Source organism: Lonchura striata, chromosome 8 (assembly GCF_046129695.1).
Source record: "Lonchura striata isolate bLonStr1 chromosome 8, bLonStr1.mat, whole genome shotgun sequence".
NCBI classification, from domain to species: domain Eukaryota; kingdom Metazoa; phylum Chordata; class Aves; order Passeriformes; family Estrildidae; genus Lonchura; species Lonchura striata.
This window is the reverse complement of record NC_134610.1, coordinates 7,634,188-7,653,340: the sequence shown is the minus strand read 5'-3', so window position 1 is coordinate 7,653,340 and position 19,153 is coordinate 7,634,188. Positions and strand designations below refer to the sequence as shown.

The window sequence follows — 19,153 nt, the reverse complement described above, 5'->3', positions numbered from 1 at the left end:
GATTTTCAACTTTATCTGTATTTCAGAATAAAATCTTGGCCTTCTCAGTTCATTAAGATCATGGGACTCGACTCTACAAAATTGGGCAATTTTGCATTAATTTAAATGTGTGCCAAAATTCTTGTCCTAAACAAGCCTAATGAAAATCCAACTATCAGCTCTTTTTCATGACTTCACTTTTACAGTTTATTAATTTAATCTGAACAAGTAGCTTAAAACTTGTTAGCAAAAGTTTTAAATGCTTGAACTACTTCTAAGTGCCTTTTGCATTGTAGATATTTCCCAAAGATTTTTGATGTGTAGGTCTAGGGAAGAAAATAAGGGATTTTAGGGTCATGGGAAGAAAATGAGTATATGAATTTTTCTACATACATTTTGTATTTCATGTTTCTAGTTTATAATGTGGGCAGAAGCTATAGCTAATGAAATATCTGTAATATTGATGACTTATTTTGTAATTTTAAATCAGTAGGTGGGAATTTTCTGGCCATAAATTTTGTGTGCATGAGGATACACACAAAAGAGCACAGTTCTCTTTAAGTACTGTGTTTTACCAAGATGTGTAACATACAGTATATTATATACATGAATTTTGACAACTCTATCCCCTGTGTGCAGACATGCTTTAAGTCTGGTTCTCTTACTATTTGCCAAGCTTTTATTTATTATTTTTTTAATTCACTAAATAAATTCTACTGGTAATAATTTAAATATCCTGCTTAACTGTATTTTTACTTATACTGATTCATTGCAGAGTGAACCTTTATATGTTCCTGTAAAGTTTCATGACTTGCCAACTGAAAAAAATGGCAGTAATAGTAGTGATGCAGAGAAAAGTGAGTAAAGACTTTTGGAATGCTGTAATGTTAGTTCTTTGGTGCAGGAGTTACTTTTCTCTTTGTTTAGTATAGGTGCTGTCATGTTGCAGGACGTGCTTCCCCTTCCTCCCCTCATCTTTTTTTTTTTTTTTTTTTTTTTCCTTCTTTCTGAAATCTCTTATTGCATGAATTGCAATCTCATATATTTACTTTCAGGCAGAGAAAACATAGGCCTGTCGTTCAGTTAACCTTTCTTGGTCACTACAGATGCAGCCTATGTTTATCTCAAGGGACCAACTGGGTTCAGTTCTGAACTGGTTCTTTCCTTTTGGGCTTGTAAGACCAGCAGCAGTGAGTCAGCCTCTGGAAAAACAAGCTATTGTCATTTTTAGAGCAGGAGCAAAGCTGTCAAAGTAAGAATTTCAACAGTCTATGTGCATTCTGGTTTTATTTAAGCCTCACTATCATGTGATAGTACCTGAACAGGCCTAACTGTCCCAGAATTGTGGGAAGATTGTCTTCCAAACATCCAGTTAGCCAATCCTCAGCAGAGAGTTCCTGCTTATCAAAGGGAAGCTCTCTTAATTTCTACATGGCACACATCAGGGACCACTTTGGTAGGCTCTGCTTCCTGTGGCAACATGCACCAATCACTTCAGAATTGTTCCAGCTGCAGCCTTCCCTTTACTTTTTTTAGGAAATAAAGTATTGTTTCACGTTGATTCAAGCTAATATTTGCCTGTAGTGTTTAGTGTAATGTTTTCTTTACAGAGGAAGCTAATGATACTAAAATAACCTTCTAAATAAAACCTGATCCTAGTTTGCAAGATTAGTTAGAGAGTGGATTTCAAAAAGGCAAGTGACTTTATGGTCTCTGCTAAGCTTTGAGGTCTGTTGGACTTTAATCTTCTAAATTAATCATTGTCCTTGCAGTTCGGTATAGTTGTGTGCAGGTTTTGCTTGTCTGGCTATTAAACAATTAAAGACAATCTTATATATATAATGCTTTTCAAGATGGAATAATCCTGTCTAAAAATGTGTTGCTACCTTTTGTTGATATTTTTGACAGGGAGCAGGGGTGGTGTTTTTCAGTGAGGTTTTCATGGGTGGACAACTTACAGATTGAAAACAGTAATTAATTGTGCTTTGTCTTATTAGTGGCCTCCTGAATAGCAAAATATTAGTTTAATAAATCATGATGGCATGTCTTCTAATTGTATAAGAACCTGTTATTTGTGTAGTATTGTAATCAATGGTGTGTTACGATATCATAGTTTTATTTGCGTATTGTGTTGGCTTAAAATGTTTAATAATAATATGAATATCTTTCTTTTTTTAATTTTTTTTTCCTTTTGTTTCCTTCTCTCAAGCACCCAAGAAGCCTCGTGTGAGGTTCAGTAACATCATGGAGATCCGGCAGCTCCCATCCAGCCATGCTTTGGAGGCAAAGCTGTCCCGCATGTCATATCCAACAGTGAAGGAGCAGGAATCCATCTTAAAAACTGTAGGAAAACTCACTGCAAGCCAAGTAGCAAAAATTAGCTTTTTCTTTTGCTTCGTGGTATGTGCTCCCTTCTTCCACAAAACTTAAGTATAAGATGCATTTAAAACTTGTATAATAATAGTGAATAAGTATTGAGATGACTTGTATTCTTTAAACCTTATTTTATAAATGTGCTATAAGAAGTAAAACTTTCCTTGTGCAAGATTTAATTATGGATTTGCTGGTGGATGCTGTTGCTGCATCATACCTCAGTTCTGGGGAGAGAAAGAGATTGCAGTGGCAGGATTTTTGAGACAGAAAAATGTAGAGGGCAGATCAGTGATACCTTTTCTAGAAGCACCTTCACTGATACTGCCAGATGGATTCTATGTGGTGAGGACTCATCATGGCTTTTCCTCAGGAAGTAGAGCTATTTAAGCATTATTGTTATCATCATCATCATCAACAATAATACCACTGATGCATGTACCAGAAAATAGTGGTGTAATTTTTTCTGTGGTAGTGTCCTCATGTCCGAAACAAATCTTGTTTAGTCTGTTCATGGACACTTACTGGCATGTGCATGTATTTCTGCTTGGACTTTATGAATATTTCTACTAAGAGTAGAGAGTGGTTACTTCCCTTAGAATATATCTGAGATCTTACTAGTGAGATCTCAATCAAAAAGTAAGAAAACATGTGCCATTTTTTTCCTTTTTGGAGGAATTAAGAAGTATTTTTTGGGCATTGAGCATGAGAGATGCTCGTTTTTAACAGTGGAGATATGTGCTGGTTTTAAGTTCTCTGAAAAACCTCATTAGGGTGACTTAATGTCACATATATTACTGAAATTTCTTTGCAGCCCTTGTGCAGTTATTATCTTAAAGCTCTCCAAAACAAGTCAAAAGTACCTTTAGTTACTGCAGACTAGCTATTATAATGTCATTTTAATTATTTTCAAGTTCTGAAGTATGTTATTTCATTATTGAATGTGTACTTGAATATGGTTCGTTTGAGCCAGTTCTAAGTTTGCTGCTGTCTTTTAATATGGTTTCCACTTTAATAGAAGTTGGAAGCCTCTTTAAGATAAAAATTTAGTTCTGATTTTATTTTTAAATAACTGGAGTTGCTTTTTTTTAAGTAGGATTTTATTGCAGTGAGAAACTTAAGCTCTGTTGTTGCTACCCATATAATAACAAAATTATTTTTCTTTTTCCCCAGTGGTTCTTGGCAAATTTCTCATACCAAGAAGCTCTGTCAGATACCCAAGTGGCCATAGTTAATATCTTGTCATCAACCTCTGGTAAGTTTTATTTACACTACCTGAAGTGCATTACAACACTGTTTGTATCATAAAAATCTTGTTACAATGGATTTGTGTAACATTTTTGCTTGCGGATTTGACCTAAAGGCATTGAATATGTGTGTTTAGAAAGTTCCTTTTGCATTTGCAGAGGTTTTTTCAAGTACTTTCATATTTTGCCTGCTTCTTGTGTGTGTACTTCTGCAGCTACGTCTCTATATTAAAGGAATATATTTGCAGTATAATAACTTTGAAGCTGTGTAGTTTTCTGAGCAAACTACTGGAAAAACTTGATTGTATAAACTCCTCTGAATTTCTCTTGCAGGGCTTTTTACATTAATCTTAGCTGCAGTCTTTCCCAGTAACAGTGGAGATCGGTTTACCCTGTCCAAATTATTAGCTGTTATTTTAAGGTAAGATAATGAGAGGGAACATTTGCTCCAAAACTCCCTGGTACAGTGAGAGAACAACTGTACCTGCTGGACCTGTGTTATCTGTGACAATAAATGATACCCATCACTTTTCCAGTCGAATTGAGCAACTGAATTAAGGATTCTTAAATGCTTTGTATCATGAACCATTTCCAAATCTCATTCTCCTGTAGGAAATTAATTTCTGTTGGAAATAGATACATTTATTTTCTTGTTGTTCATTTGTGGTTTGTTTTATTTTTGTGTAATAGTCAAAAAGTTTGACACTCAGTGTTTTCAGCCTCTTTCATTAAATGCCTGCTGCATTGTTCTAGGAAATTAAAAGTAGCATTTGTTGGTTTTAATTTGGGATTATGTCTTAGCAGTTGAAAACTTTTGTCTTTGCAGAAGTGGGTTTTGGTTAACTAAAAATGTCTAAAGATAGAATTGTGTATTTGTTTTTCTCTTATCTGTTTTTGCAAAGAAGTTCCTGAGTTCAAGCAACATTTTGCATTTCTTCTTTTTTTTTTTTTTTTTTTTTTGCTAGCATTGGTGGTGTGGTACTTGTTAACCTTTCTGGATCTGAAAAATCTGCTGGAAAAGATACAATAGGTATTTACTTATGGGTTTTATTTCTGGAATATGCAGTGATCAGTACCATCTTCTGACAGTACCAAGTAGTCATATAGCAAGCTCTGTATCTCTTATTCATGTAACATTTCACAATCTGGCTTTATAGTTTAAACTTCTAAAACTTGCCATTTTAGATAAATTTCCATCCTATGTGTATATTGGGAAAGTATTTCTGTTTTGGAGCTTTCTCCCTTTTCCCATGTTTTCCATTTAGTAATGGATTCTGTAATCAGTGGAAGTTTAGGGGAGTTGATCCTGCTGTCATAACATGTTTGGCATATCTCAAAGAAGTATTTTTTCCATTTTTCCAGGTTCCATTTGGTCTCTTGTAGGAGCAATGCTGTACGCTGTCTACATAGTAATGATAAAAAGGAAAGTAGATAGAGAAGATAAACTTGACATACCAATGTTCTTTGGTAAGACCGAAAGTAACTCGGTTGAAAGTTTTAATTCACTGTGTGATTAAATGATATGCTTTCAGGCACTGAACTATGTCTGAGTGGTAAAGGGGCTCAGAAAAGCCAAGGAAGAGAAAGCCTCTTACTCCCATGGTTGTGAGTCCTTTAGAGACTGGTTGTGTGAATTGTTTCTTGTTTAGAGCCTTAACAATGAGAGGAACTTCCTGTAGGTATGCAGACAGCCCCACTGACTTAATGAGATTTCTAGTTTTTATTTTCTTTTCAATTTCAAACCTGTAAATATCTGATGCAAATTTAGTTTGTGAATTTCAGGTTAAATTTCTTACATTTGTTTCCTTTGAAAGATTTAAAATATTGTTTCATGACTGCTTTTCTATATGCATATTGTCAAAATAACAGATTTTAGCTGAGATTTTAGTTATGCTGAAGAAAATTTATTATGATTTATTTAATACTGTTTTTCTATCCAGGTTTTGTAGGACTGTTTAATCTGTTGCTGCTGTGGCCAGGGTTCTTCCTGCTTCACTATACTGGGTTTGAAGCATTTGAGTTTCCCAACAAACTGATATGGATGTGCATTGTCATAAATGGCCTTATTGGAACAGTTTTGTCAGAGTTTCTCTGGCTGTGGTATGTACTTCATACATTGAATAGATTTCACATTAATTATCTTTCCTATGCTGAGATGTAAAATTTTCTTGGTTGGGCTTTGTGCCTTTTCCTTTTTCCTTGTTTTTCTACCTACACCTGCAGTTTTAGCATTGTGTCACAATGTCCTGTTAAGACGACAGCTAACTTTAAAAAGTAGCTGATGTGTGCTTGTAGTAATTAAAATACTGTGTTTAGCTTATTGCAGAATTAACATTTGAGACAAAGAGACTTTTTGCTACAGAGCTGCAGTAGCAAAAGAAGACTATGAATTCTGTTGTAACAGTTGTGTCACAATTGTGCAACAAAAGATGAAGGTGGAGTAGATGGAGTTCCACCAAAACCTTTTGGGTTTTTTAGGGGGTGTAGATTTCTGTTTGCTTTTTCAAGTGTAAAGTTATGTATGAATTTTAATGATTTTTTTTGCTTATTGGCAAACTTTGACACCAGTCCTAGGTGTAAATGCATTGTAGCATATGTTCCTTTGCAATTGAACTGGTTTCTTGATAGAATATTTTTGTGATTATATCTAATCTGTAACATTAAACTCAGCTCAGTATCAATGTAAAGTGTAATTTTAACATAGACAAAATAACAAACGCATAAACACCCCCAAACCCAAACATTGTCTCTTGTCCCAAAATCAAGTACTAGTATAGGGTTTAATACATGGGTGTGCACAGACTTTTTTACATACATGATATTTGTTTAATTACTCAGAATTATATTCCAGTCAAGTTAAGAGCTAGTGTTACCTTCAGTTCCTTTTCCCTAGAGTGTTGGACTGGGACTAATTACAGAGTTTGTGCTGATATCATTCTTTACCAGTCCAGTGTGCCACTAGTATAGCCTTCTTTGCTTTTTTTGGAAGTAAATAATATAATTTAACCTATTTACTCCACCCAAGCACATGTTACGAACTAAATAATGTATGGATAGATGTGACTCTTTGTTGTTTTTGTTTTTTTTTTTTTTTTTTTTTTAACCTGCTGATAAATTTTTATTGGATTCTGTACCATTTATTCATTTATAGTTTTCTGTGGACAGGTTGGTTGTAACTCAGAAGCAGTCTCTTATGCTGTAGAGAATCATTGTATGGAAACAAAATGCATATTTTTCTAGATGAAGTTAGTACATGTGAAATAGGAAAATTTTCATCATCTCAACAGATTGGTATTTGAATTAAACTTCAGCCCAGAAGACATCCATTGCCTAGTTAAGAATTCTATGCTCTTTCACAGATTTATGATGGAATGTGATGGTGTGAGTTAATTTTTGATTATTAAACAATAACTAAGACTTTCTTCCTCATTTGATGTATTACTTTGGTTGTCTTTTAAGTATGACCTCATTATTATAATTATTATTTATTGTCATTAAATTGTGTAATTGTTATGATTTTACTGTCTTTTAGGGGCTGCTTTCTTACCTCATCACTGATAGGCACACTTGCCCTAAGCCTTACAATACCTCTGTCCATAATAGCTGACATGTGCATGCAAAAGGTAAGGCACTACTAAATTTTGATCATTGTTTATAGAATTTGTTCTAATTAAATTCTTTTAGGCTTGGTGTATTTGGTACAAAAAATTAGTCAAGTTTTGCACTTGGAATGTTTACAGCCAAAAAGAGGCTTTGCTGTTCAGTGTTTTTGCAAGGCAAAGTGTCTATGTGCAAATATATTGGTAGAGCTGTATATATATAGTTACATATATCAATTTATGAAAATGCTAGATTATCTTCTGAAGTGATTTATCTAAACTTTCCTCTGGGATGCACTGAAAAATGGACTATACTTTTCTAATTCCCAGTAAACAGCCTAATCTCTAGACTGTTTATTCTGAATAAACACAGAGTCCAGATCTTGTACAATTAATTTATTCTTCATGTACTAATGCAGCATGGAGGCATTTCAAATAGCAGAAACATCTCCCAAGCTCTGTTGGATGACTTTCAGCTGATGTTGGTAACAAAAGGGCAAATTTTTAACTCACGTTGTAGGACATAAAATCGTTCCGTCTTGCATTTTAGAAAATAAATTACTAGTATTAAAAGCACAAGTGAGGGACCCTGATTAAAGGCAAGGTGCTGCAGACTTGGAGGTTTTATGCACAGGTGTATTTGTGCAAGTCTCTCATACAGACATCAGACTGTCCTAAGCCGAGCCCTGTGCCCTGAAGTCTCAGGTGTCCACATCTCAGGTAACCCGACAAAAATTTTTGCTGCCCTGCCTTTGGCCGGCCTTGTTTTTACTTAAAAGAACCCTGCACAAGAATGCCACTGGCATGCCAATAATCATGGAATCACAGAATGTGCTGAGCTGGAAGGGCACCTGTCAGGCTTACCCAGTCCAGATCCTGGCCCTGCACAGGACACCCCAAGAATAGCACCATGTAATGTAAAGATTAATATACCAATAAGTGCAGCCTGCATATGACTGTCAAATGGCATGGTAGTTATAGAATATTCATAATTACTAACTTTCTGGGTATTTATTTTTCTGGGTGTAATTTTCTAACATAAATCTGAATCTTAGGAAATTGCAACCAGGTTTGTTATGACTGATTCCTTTTGGCAACTTAACGCGTTCAGAATTGCATTGGAAATCAGTTGGGAAATGCAGGGCTTAACAATTGCAATTGATGAGGTCTTTGAGGAGGATCATCAGTGTCAGGTGCTGAATGTTTTCTCCAAAGTCTTCGGTTTTGGATCTTGTCTCCACACGGGGGGGCTGTGCCCACGGCTCATGGCCTGTCCTCCTGAAAGGCAGGTCCCAGGCTCTCCCTGTCCTTGTGCCCTTGGTTTGGAGTTACAGAACCATGGAATGGTTTGGGTTGGAGTGGACTTTAAAGGTCATTGCTTTCCAATCTATGGAATGCCTGGGAGACTTTCTCCTTGGCACCAGAAACAGAACTAAAAACCTAAACCCGAGACTATTTGTAAATAGCAGTTTTCATTCAGCTCCCAGTGCAAACAGAATGTTCCATTGTTAAGAATGGATCAGTGGAAACAGGTTATGCATTTCTTAGAAGAAGCAGTAATGATAGAAATTGTACAAAATAACTCACACTGTTTAAAATAACTCAAACTGCATCTCAAACTTAAAATAATAATCATTCCAAATACACAGAATGTAAATTCTTTTTTGAGCTATCAAGTGAATGATGTTTGTGTTTCAATTCCAGGTGCAGTTTTCCTGGTTATTTTTTGCAGGAGCAGTACCAGTATTTTTTTCATTTTTCATTGCAACTCTCTTGTGTCACTATAACAACTGGGATCCAGTGATGGTGGGAATCAGAAGAATTTTTGCCTTTATTTGTAGAAAACATCGAATTCAGAGGTAGAGAGTCACAAGCTACAATCCTGTCGCTTTAGCCTTTCTAGTATCCTTTCCAATATCCTATAATCCTGCAGTATTTTATAAGCCACAGTACTCATACTCTGTTTATTTTCACCTGATTTTATATTCAGGTGCACTGATTTCTTAATAGCAGTAGTTGCTAATCCATTCATACAATCAGCCTATGTAATGCTCACAAAATGGAAAGATGTGAAGTTTACTTTTTTTTTAAAGTTTTAAAAGTTTTTTAAAAGTTTCCTAGTGGTTGTCACAATTTTTCCCTTGATGCATCTGTAATAATTTCTGTACCCAGCACATGTAATGAAAATTGTACAAACTTGAGTACACTTGATAAATTTAAGAGTATTTGCATGGTTTTAATGGCTGAAGTTCAAACAGCTGCATACTTGGTGCCTGTGCTGGCTTCATAACAATCAATTTAATATTACTGTATGACTTTAAATAAATGTGTTTCTTTTAAGAATGCCAGAAGAAAGTGAGCAGTGTGAAAGCCTCATCCCTATGCATAGTGTTTCACAGGATGGAGATGGCTGCTGTTCATAGTCAAAAGGTAAACCTTTAATAAACCTCAAACAATGCACAGAAAGGTGAGGATTTGTTTTCATGGTGGTATTTGTGTTGTGCAAGGACACATTTTTATAGAGCATGCTGTCAGTCTTATTCTGTATTGATGGATAGACTTTTCAAGTCTATCTTCAAAGTTATTATTACTACTTGTTGCCAAGCATTATTCTCACAGTTCTCAGTCAGTGGTTTTGAAATGTAGTTTTTTACTAAAGAGTATTACAAAATTCTTCCAAAACTGGATGTGAGTCAGTACACCAGAAGAGCCATACAACTTCTTGGCTTGGGTGATTTGTTTGGTAGAGATCTGAAGTAATTAATTCACTCTTCAGTGCTGTTGGGGTCTCAGTTTGGGCTGCTGCAGCTCATGAAAAACACCAACCATTCAGGGATGTTTTAAGATTACCAGACTTCATCATTATGGGTCCAGAAAGTGGAAAGGAGCCCTTGTGTTTGTGGATGACAAGAATAAGTTGGTAAATTCCATTAAGTATTAGCCTAAATACTTCTCATTGTAAGCATAGGTTAAATAGACTATAATAGCTAAAGAGTTTGCAAAATATCCCACTTCTAAGAGGAGGTTGCACAAGTCTCTAAAAGGAGCATTAAATGGTTTGTCAGTACTAGCTTGGAGCATTAAAGCAGACAAAGTTTAGAACTCTCCTAGCCCTGTGCTTCAGGGTTTTCAATAATATGTGCAGAATTACATGAGAAGTATATTTTCATTTTGCAATGTTTTTTAAATCTAATAATGAAACTAAAAATATTCTAACCAAAACAGTAATTGTAAAGTAGGAAGGCATGGAGTTTTTTGCTTTGTTAGTAAGATGGAAACAAATACTTATGGTAATTTCTCTTTTGTAATCCTGAGTTATGTACCACTGATAATTTTTTTCTTCTTCTTAGTTTAAAAATGGAATGATGCCCAGCGAAGAGACAATCTTCTGGAAAAGTCCCTAAGGAGTCATGTTTCAGTGCCTATTCTGAATTTGTAGTAAAAATAAGAAGTTTCAGTTCTTTTGAAACTCTAAACTTTTTCTCTTTCTTGCTTTCATCTGATTTTATAAATGAACAGATCTACTACATGCCTGTCACCATAGGAGTCTTAGTCCATCTGAGCAACCAACCTGCCTTATAACACTTAACCTGGTGACATTACTTGACAAAATCAAGAAAGCAAATGCTGTTAAGTGATTTCTTTCTTTTTTTTAAGTCACAATTTTGTTAAATGCTGGACAATATTATTTTTAAAAGATACTCTAAAGTGGGTTATGTAAATAAGTTTGCAGGTCATCAAGTCTTACAGGCTTTCAGATGAAAAGCTAAAGAGATATGTTACCTGTAGTAGGTACAAATTAAATTTTTTATGTTGTATAAACTATTTGCATATTAATAGATGAAAATGGAAAAGTAATTTATTAAGAGCATTCCTATAATTAATTGAGGTAGGATCTTTGTATGGTCCTGGAACACTACATATAGAATGTCCTAGGCCATTTTGAGTAGCCTTGTAATGGCATTGGGTGCTGATGTTTAAAAATAAAAAAAAACACCCAACAATTAGGAATGCTTAAAATTTCAGTGAATGGTAAAATATTATTGGGGATACATTCTTATACCATCTTGACCATTCTCAATCCCAGTTGTCTATCAGATATGAAAATTTTCAGGTGTAGCTGCCACATTGTGAAAGAGATCAAATTAACAGTGAAAGTTTTCAGTCAGTGGGTTGGCACTACACTGATCTGCTAAGCAATATGAAGAGGAAAGGTGTTTGCATTTATTTTTCTTTCCCCCCAGCTGTATTAATAAATTTATTCTAAAACTGATAATTATCTTTCTTCCACTGCAGTGTTTAATCCTTTTGAATCCAGAGAAGCTATTATAATTATATTCAGGAATATTTGAAATTAGTCAATGCCATTTTTCAGCTCCTGGCCTATGAGACATTTAGATCAAAGTTAATTTTGGCTTTTGATGGATTTGAGGTTTTTATAATGAATGTAAGATGGATTTTTAGCCAGCAGTATTTTCTTCCACATAACAAGGTTATTAATAATGTAGGGTATTTCTACTGTCCCTCCACACAAATACAGAAGGGTTCGTAGCAGAAATGCCTCTTCATGTTTTGGTACTCAGTAATGATCCTTCCAAAAGCAATTTTGGTGTTTTGGTAATAAAACTATTATTTAAGAGGGAATGCAGTAAAGCAGCATGCTTAAGCTCTACATTTATGGAAGAATTTGAGCCAGCAGCTGGAATTAATACAAGAACTGTGTGTAGAGTAGGAAGACAAAATGAACCTGGGGCTATTCAGTTCAAGTATTTAACCTTTATCAAGTTTTTCCTTCTTGTTTTTAATACTGGATTGCACTACAAACTTTGGTAATCTGAGGCATCTCTTTAAGATGAGATAGTAAGTCCTTCTTGGACCCTAAACAAGAATTAAAATAAAACCAACCACAAAAAAAAAAAAAAAATCACAAACCCAAAAGAGACAAGAAGGTCAATTTAATTTCACAGTTAAATTTCCAAACCCCACAAGCAGAGAGATCGAAAATGCAGTATGTTGAACTGATTTTATTCTGGTAGAATTTTCAGGCATTTTTTGATTGGTGGAGTTTCCTTAGGTTTTGGATTTGTCCTTCAAAATTAAGACAAATTTAGAGGATGTTTGCTTTAATTTTTTTTCAAGAAGTATTGTTAATGCCTACTCACAATAAAAGTCTATTTTCAGTTTATTAAATGTTTCAATGAGATCCTACAGAATATTTAATACTAGACTTTAACTCCAAATTTGAATTAGCTGGAACTTGTGGCATCAGTGCACTAAGCCTGGGAAAACTGAGTTTGCTTTCAGATGGGCAATGACAGTATTTGTAGCAAAATTTTTATGACTGTTTTTTGCAATTGGTCATGCAAACTGGATTGGATCTGTAATGCCAAATATGCAGTTGTTATTTATATTTGCCCTTATGTTCATGGCTTAAAGTCAAAGATCATCATAGCCTCCCATGTATATGACTATTAATTTTCATTATTCGTTAGTTTGAGAAGTTAAGAAAAGAAGTACTAAGAGAATATTCTTCTCTCTCTGACCCCAGGAATGTTGAAGAACATTCAGTAAATTCAAAGTCAGGGCTTTCCAAATGTTCTTCACAAAAATGTAGGTTTTTTTTTAATAAGATATGAAATATTTTTATCTTGTGGCACTAGGTAGCTTAAGCTGTGTTTTTGCATTAAATTACAGTTCTATAAATAGTAGGAACAAAACAAATTGTCCTTGCTGAAAGGATTTTTAAACAGTGAAGCCCCTGTAATTAGAGGAAGCATGTTACACTTTTAATTACAGAAGCTATGACATATAACATTGTTCCTGCATTTAATAGAATGTGATGGAGTTTTTTCTACAAAACCTTGTGATTTTTAGTACAATGATATTTTATAAATATAAATGTCTGATTTGAAATGTAAATTACATAGCTCTCTAATGGATGTTTGGTAAATGCACAAGAGATTTAGCTTTGATTCTCAGGTACCTCGGACACAATGGAGACATGCTGGGTTTTTCTTCCCCATGACACAACTGGAATGTGAAGGAGCTCTCTCATGAATGCTTTACCTCTGTGTGGTAGGGTATATTGTCATTGCTCTTCCTGTTTCAATTTGGGGATAGCTTCATTCTGACTTCTTGTAGGAACCACATATGCTTTAGTAAAATAATGTTGAGCATTTCTTTGATTGTCACTCAATGATTAAGGAACAGTGATTCCCCAGGCCTGCAGGATGGGGAATGAATACTATTTGTTGCTCTGTCAAACAGTTGAACTAATTCCTGTAATCCTTTGAGGCAACCAACAATTTCTTCTGTGTGCAATTGAGGTTTTGGGGCTGTTTGGTTTTTATAGATGAAGGAAATTATGATAATTTGCCAAAAGCTTACAGAGCATACCTTTGCTTTTAGGGGCTTGGTGAGTCTTGCCTAGTTTGATAAGCAATGTGTTGCACTTCAAAGGCAGAAAAGGATTTCAGTTTTTGTGTTCCTTACAAGGGGCTGCTGCAGATGTAGTGCTGGTTCAGCAAGGGATGGAAATGCCACATCTGTAACAAAGTCTGGGGCACATGAATGCTCCTGAAGGCACTGAGGGCTTGCTCTTTGGCTTTCCCAGTCTTCACTGCATCCTGCTCCTTGGCTTCTGGCCTCTGAGAGTGGCTGTAAGGGGTAGGGGCTGTAGGACAGGACTGGTCTGGCTGTGTAGCGACTGCACACAGACTCAGAAGCAGGAGGCTGTTGTTCAGCCCGGGCAACTGCAGATGATCCTTGGTCTACTCATGGCAGTCCTCCTTGGAATGTACTAACAAAACCAGGAGGGCCTGCAAATTGCTTTTCTTGGTGTGTGCTGCTGTATTTTGTCATTCCTGTCACAATACTCTTGCCTAGGTATTGCTGTTCACAGCTGTGATGGCTTTAAATAAGGTGGCAAAACGATTTCTTTGTAATTCTTGGCTCCATTTCTCTTAATGTTGAATGTTGTCTTTCCTATTCCCTACTGAAGATCCTCCTGGCTTAGGGGAATTATGTTACTCAGCTAAACTGAGCTAGCAGGGAAAACCAGTTAAATTTTGGAGATAGGCTGAGTTTATGAATTTCATATGGAATTTGAACTTTGAATTTTGTATGGAAATAGACCTCAGAAGGGCAGAGTGTAGATCAAGTGGAGAACTGGCATGCTTAAAAATCAAGAAACAAACTGATGTTAATATCAGTGTTGGGTTATATGGCTTACTGTAGGATGGTACTTTGAATCAGTTTCCTTTACTTGGCATAAGTTTTGAGTTAGTTACCATTTCTCTTCTGGCTGTCACATGTAGCCTGTGATTTAATAGGTATAAGTCTAGTAGCATTCATGTGATTCATAAACTGTTATGCATTTTTCCCTGTCTAATCCACGATTTCATTAATGTTGTATTTTTTTTTTTTTTACATTATCATTTCAGGGCATGATTTCTCAGGGAAATATGGATGATAGCATATGTTGTCAAAGCCAATAACTAATTCCTGCTTTAAAAATCCCTACAAACATTTCCAGGTTTCACTCAAACATTTCACATCATGTAACTTCCATGTTGAATTTTTTTAGGCTTATCAGGTAAATCACTATGAGAATGTTAAGATCATTTAAAGATGTCAATAAAATTTACTCTGCCCAACACTTTAGAATGGATGTTTCTCCAAAAAGTAACAATGTGATGAAATGTGTGTGATTTTCTATTTAATTGTCCTCTTCACCATAGAAATGAATAGTTGCTCTGCTGATTTTGAAGCTGCACTTCTGACCTGACAGTGACATTAACTTTCAGGGTTAGGCAGTGCTGTAGTAATACATAATCTGATTCTGGGATAGATCAGTATAAATCTCTAACATAAATATATTAATTTATATCATTAAATTTTTAAAAAGTCTCATCACTTTGGGGGATATTTTTGTTTGTTTTTCCAGTAAAGTTACTTTGTCCAGAATGGGAGCTGATCCAAAGCCCACAAGAGTCATAGACAGCATTAATAAAGTAAAACTTTATTGAAAAGAACTCTGCAGTCAGGTTGACCTTTATGCCTTTGCAGTATTTCTGTCTGCAGCATGTAATTGGAATGGTTTGCTTTAAGGCCTCAGTAATAAAAATGGAGGGTAAGGATAGTAAACACACTACTGTTACTGATCACAAAAGCTATTTCCACCTAGCCAGTATGCAGCTTAATTATTTGGAAGGTGAATTTGTCTTGCCACATGACTTTTGTTTAAAATCAGCAGCATGAGAAATATTAACCCCTGCACTTTGCTGTATATTTCTTTTGTCCACGAGAACGTGATCATAGTCATCAGCCTTGAGCATCAGCTTCCTCTTGATGATTTCTGCTTTGACATTTCCATTTCCATGCCCTGTTGCATTCATTGCAAAGTGAATTTCCTCTCTAGCTAAAGCCAGTGTAATTGTATTTTGACTGCCCTAGTCCTCTGTGGTGTTAGAAATCTGACATAAAACGTAAATCTGACATGTAATGTGACTACTTAGAGATCTATGTTCTCACTCTTGTCATTACATCTGGTGTTAGTAGGTAACCAGACTTTTTTGGATATGCCTGTCGTGATGTGGAATGCATCCAGAATTCCATCTGGCTTTCACTTTCTACTTTTAAAAAGCATAAAGGGCTTTTCTCTGAGGATTTTTGTAGAAAGCAGCTGTTTAGTTCTACAAGTTCAGAGTCCTTTAACTGCTCCTCAATTTATGAAGTTGCATCTAATATTCCCTTTCTTTTATTAATGAACTTCATAAGGTTTTTTCAGGAAAGGTGCACAAATTTTCTTTATGTTTCACAGAAGAAATATGACTGGATACCGAAATGGCTCCAGAAATAAAAATTTGGGGCTGTTTATTCTATAGTTCTTTGCATGTGTTCCTGATTTTTTTTACTGTTTTTAAGAAACCCAACCAAATAAAACCAATGAAGCCTCCATACTTATCAAGCTGAGGGAAATTAGTCATTTAGCACAGAACTAACTTTATTTTATGCAAATGTATTTTTATCAATGATACCAGTCAATTTGTTACTGATGTGGCCAGTTCACAAGTCTTCCTTTTCTATGTCACAGGTGATGCTTCTCTTTTACCAAAATCTGACCTCTTGCATACCAGTTAAGTTGGTTCTACTGCCAGAATGCGTAATACCTAAAACATTTTAGAATCTACTTTTTCCTCTAGCTAGGTAAGAACAGCAGGGGCTTTCCAACCGATGCCACTTTCCTATTGAAGAAGAAAAAACAAAACTAAAAAAATTTAAGACAGAAATGTTAATAGAAAAATCAAGAATATTAGTAGGGAAGTAGGAAGCATATGCTGTAAAATCACTGGGGTAATTTCTTGCATAGCCCAATTCTGCATAGGAAGTGCTTGGCAGTAGTTTATTGGTCTATGGTTGAGTATTTTAAATAGTCATTTCATATTGAAGCTGAAGGCTTAAGTTAAGCCCTGTGATTGTTTAAAAAAAAAATAATGGAAAAAGTTATAATTGGAGACTTAGGAGGTACTTTCTGTTTGTGGTTTGGTGTTTTTGAAGCCCATCCAATGCAGTTACAAAGGAATGCTCTGTCAATTGGCACTCATGAGAGGCTGGTTACACAAGGCCACATGGAAAGTACAGCCAGGTGTGGAGCTGACATTACCTGAATGCAGTTAGAGAAATGTACTAAGTATGAGGTACAACTTCAGCATTATAGAGCTGAAGGGGCATTTGTAATGATTTAAAATTCGTGTAAAGTCTCTTTGGAATAGATATTAGTAAAACAAAATTGGTTTTGAAACCTTGAGTTATGAAACCCCTGAAATATGAGTGCATTAAAAAATGCACAAAACCAGTTGTAGTTTTGGTGGTTGTTCTGGTGCTTCATTTTGTACTGAGTTTCAGGGAATTCTCAGTTACACTATTCAAGTGGAAGCTGCTTTAACTGAAGAGCTTTCACCTGAAGAAAACTTTTTTTCCCCTGAAGTCTGTACAGTTTGCTGATAATTCCGATGTTCTGGGAGCAGAGCAAGTTCCAGATATCCAAGTATCCTCTATGAAACATCTTTATGCATCATCTTTTAACCATTTTCCTTAGTGAAAGCAGAACGTGAATTGCTGATGTGTATTGCATTTGCACTTGAAAACCTGATTTCAGAGTGTGTTAAACCTTGATCTATTTTTGATAAAAAAGAAATGTAGCATTTTAATCTGATTTCCATTTAATGGCAAGGATATTCATGCAGAGAAAAACATATATCAGGGTTTGATGCAGTGATTTTTAAGCCAAGAAAACAGCAGGATGGCAGTAGTAAATCTGAAATGGAGATGCATATCTCTTCAGAAACTCTGGTTTCCTCCTGCCCTCTTTATACCAAATTGTGTCTCCATTATTCCAGGATAATACAGCTGAAGCAAGAACCAGAGCTTTTACCCTTTGTTCTCTAAAAGTGAACACTGGCTTTTGCCTGGGGATATTTGTCCTGTCACTTCATTTTCTGATGGGAGGTCAGTTAAAAAATAGAGAATAAGTATTTTTAATTAAAATCAGATTTAAGCTATTAGTTATTTTGAAATTCTCTATATTAGTAGAGATCTAATGAATGGAAATTGAAGTCCTTTATTGCATATACTGAACAGTGCTTATATATTTTTAACAAAACCAGTATATAGATGAATATTTGAAACATGCATGAAGGTGCAGATTGGAAAATTGTTTTTATGTTAAAAGGTTTATAAATTGAAATTCTTAATATCTAGTACCAAAACCCTATAAAAGGGCTAATAAAAAGAAAATGTAATGTATTCTGATTAACAGCCTGTGTAATACAATCAATGGGTGTGATGTTTTTGTTCTGTATTATATTTATTATGTGTAAGTAAACAATAAAGATTATAAATCTTATTTTCTTAACAGGAATTGGTATTTGTTTGGGGTTACTGCTTAACGTGTTTTATATTATCATTTAGGAAAAAATGGTCACTAGGGCTGGGATTAAAAGGGAGATTTGGGATGTGTGGTGTTACCTGAATTCAGCCAGGCTGTGGAAGGCTGTAATTTGGTGTCAGCTTGGTGTGAGTGCAGGTTTGGCTGGGACAGGGTTGATTTTCCTCCCCCATGGCTGGTTTGGGTCTGTGCTGAGCACGGGGTGAAAATGCAGAGGTGTTCTGCTGCTGAGCAGGACTTGCAGAGCCGAGGCCGTGCTGCTTTTCCTGCTGCCCTGGGAGGAGTTTGGGGTGCACGGGAGGGGACACAGCCGGGAAGGGGGACCCGGGCTGACCAGGGGACATCCCAGACCTTGGGACAGCGTGCTCAGGACCTAAAGGGGGGGGAAGTGTCACTGGTGAGATGGATACACAACATAGTACACACCTTGTAGAGACAACAACCGCGGCTTCTTCGATACACGTTGTTCCTAAGTTTTTATACCCTTAACAAAGTGTGATCTTAGGTTATTAGTTACATCAAAACAGCTCATATTCATTGGACAAAGCAATAGCTTGTATTTTATTGGTACAAAGTAATGAACGTCAATAATTAATTGGTAGGAATTTACATGAAATTATTAAGGCACGTACGCTGCTCACTAAGGCGCGTATCTTATAACTGCCAGTATCTTTTGTGTTTATTTTATCAGTTTCCATGCTAATGGCTTTGCTTTCTTCTTTGTTATAAATAAACTCATATTTTATTTATTAATTTCTTCTTCTACTAACTCAGTTTGGCTTGCAGACTAGCTGTGAAACCCGTCGAGAGGAAGGAAGAAGAGCGGACACTGGGAGCGATGGTGTTTGTCCTCCCAAGTCCCCACGGCACTGGCAGGGCCTGGCTCTCCTGGGGATGGAATTCACCCTCGGTTTGTGCCTGTGGCCACGCTTGGCTTTCCCAGTTTACTTTCCTTTATCCCAACCCGCAGCACTCCTCGCTTTTACCTTCCCCTTCCTCCCCGATGCCGC

General features: G+C 35.8%; 1 protein-coding gene across 1 annotated transcript in view; it reads left to right on the top strand.

Moving 5' to 3' along the window:
• Nucleotides 1-18,116, top strand: part of SLC35F5 (solute carrier family 35 member F5) — a 30,069-nt gene extending 11,953 nt beyond the window's left edge. The window contains exons 7-17 of the mRNA XM_077784920.1: nt 755-836; nt 2,189-2,379; nt 3,523-3,604; nt 3,930-4,017; nt 4,562-4,626; nt 4,959-5,063; nt 5,537-5,696; nt 7,129-7,219; nt 8,900-9,054; nt 9,537-9,625; nt 10,546-18,116. Of these exons, the coding sequence (XP_077641046.1) occupies nt 755-836; nt 2,189-2,379; nt 3,523-3,604; nt 3,930-4,017; nt 4,562-4,626; nt 4,959-5,063; nt 5,537-5,696; nt 7,129-7,219; nt 8,900-9,054; nt 9,537-9,618 (1,101 nt within the window). The 3' untranslated portion in view covers nt 9,619-9,625; nt 10,546-18,116. The remainder of the gene's footprint in view (nt 1-754; nt 837-2,188; nt 2,380-3,522; nt 3,605-3,929; nt 4,018-4,561; nt 4,627-4,958; nt 5,064-5,536; nt 5,697-7,128; nt 7,220-8,899; nt 9,055-9,536; nt 9,626-10,545) is intronic.
• Nucleotides 18,117-19,153: the final 1,037 nt, after the last annotated feature.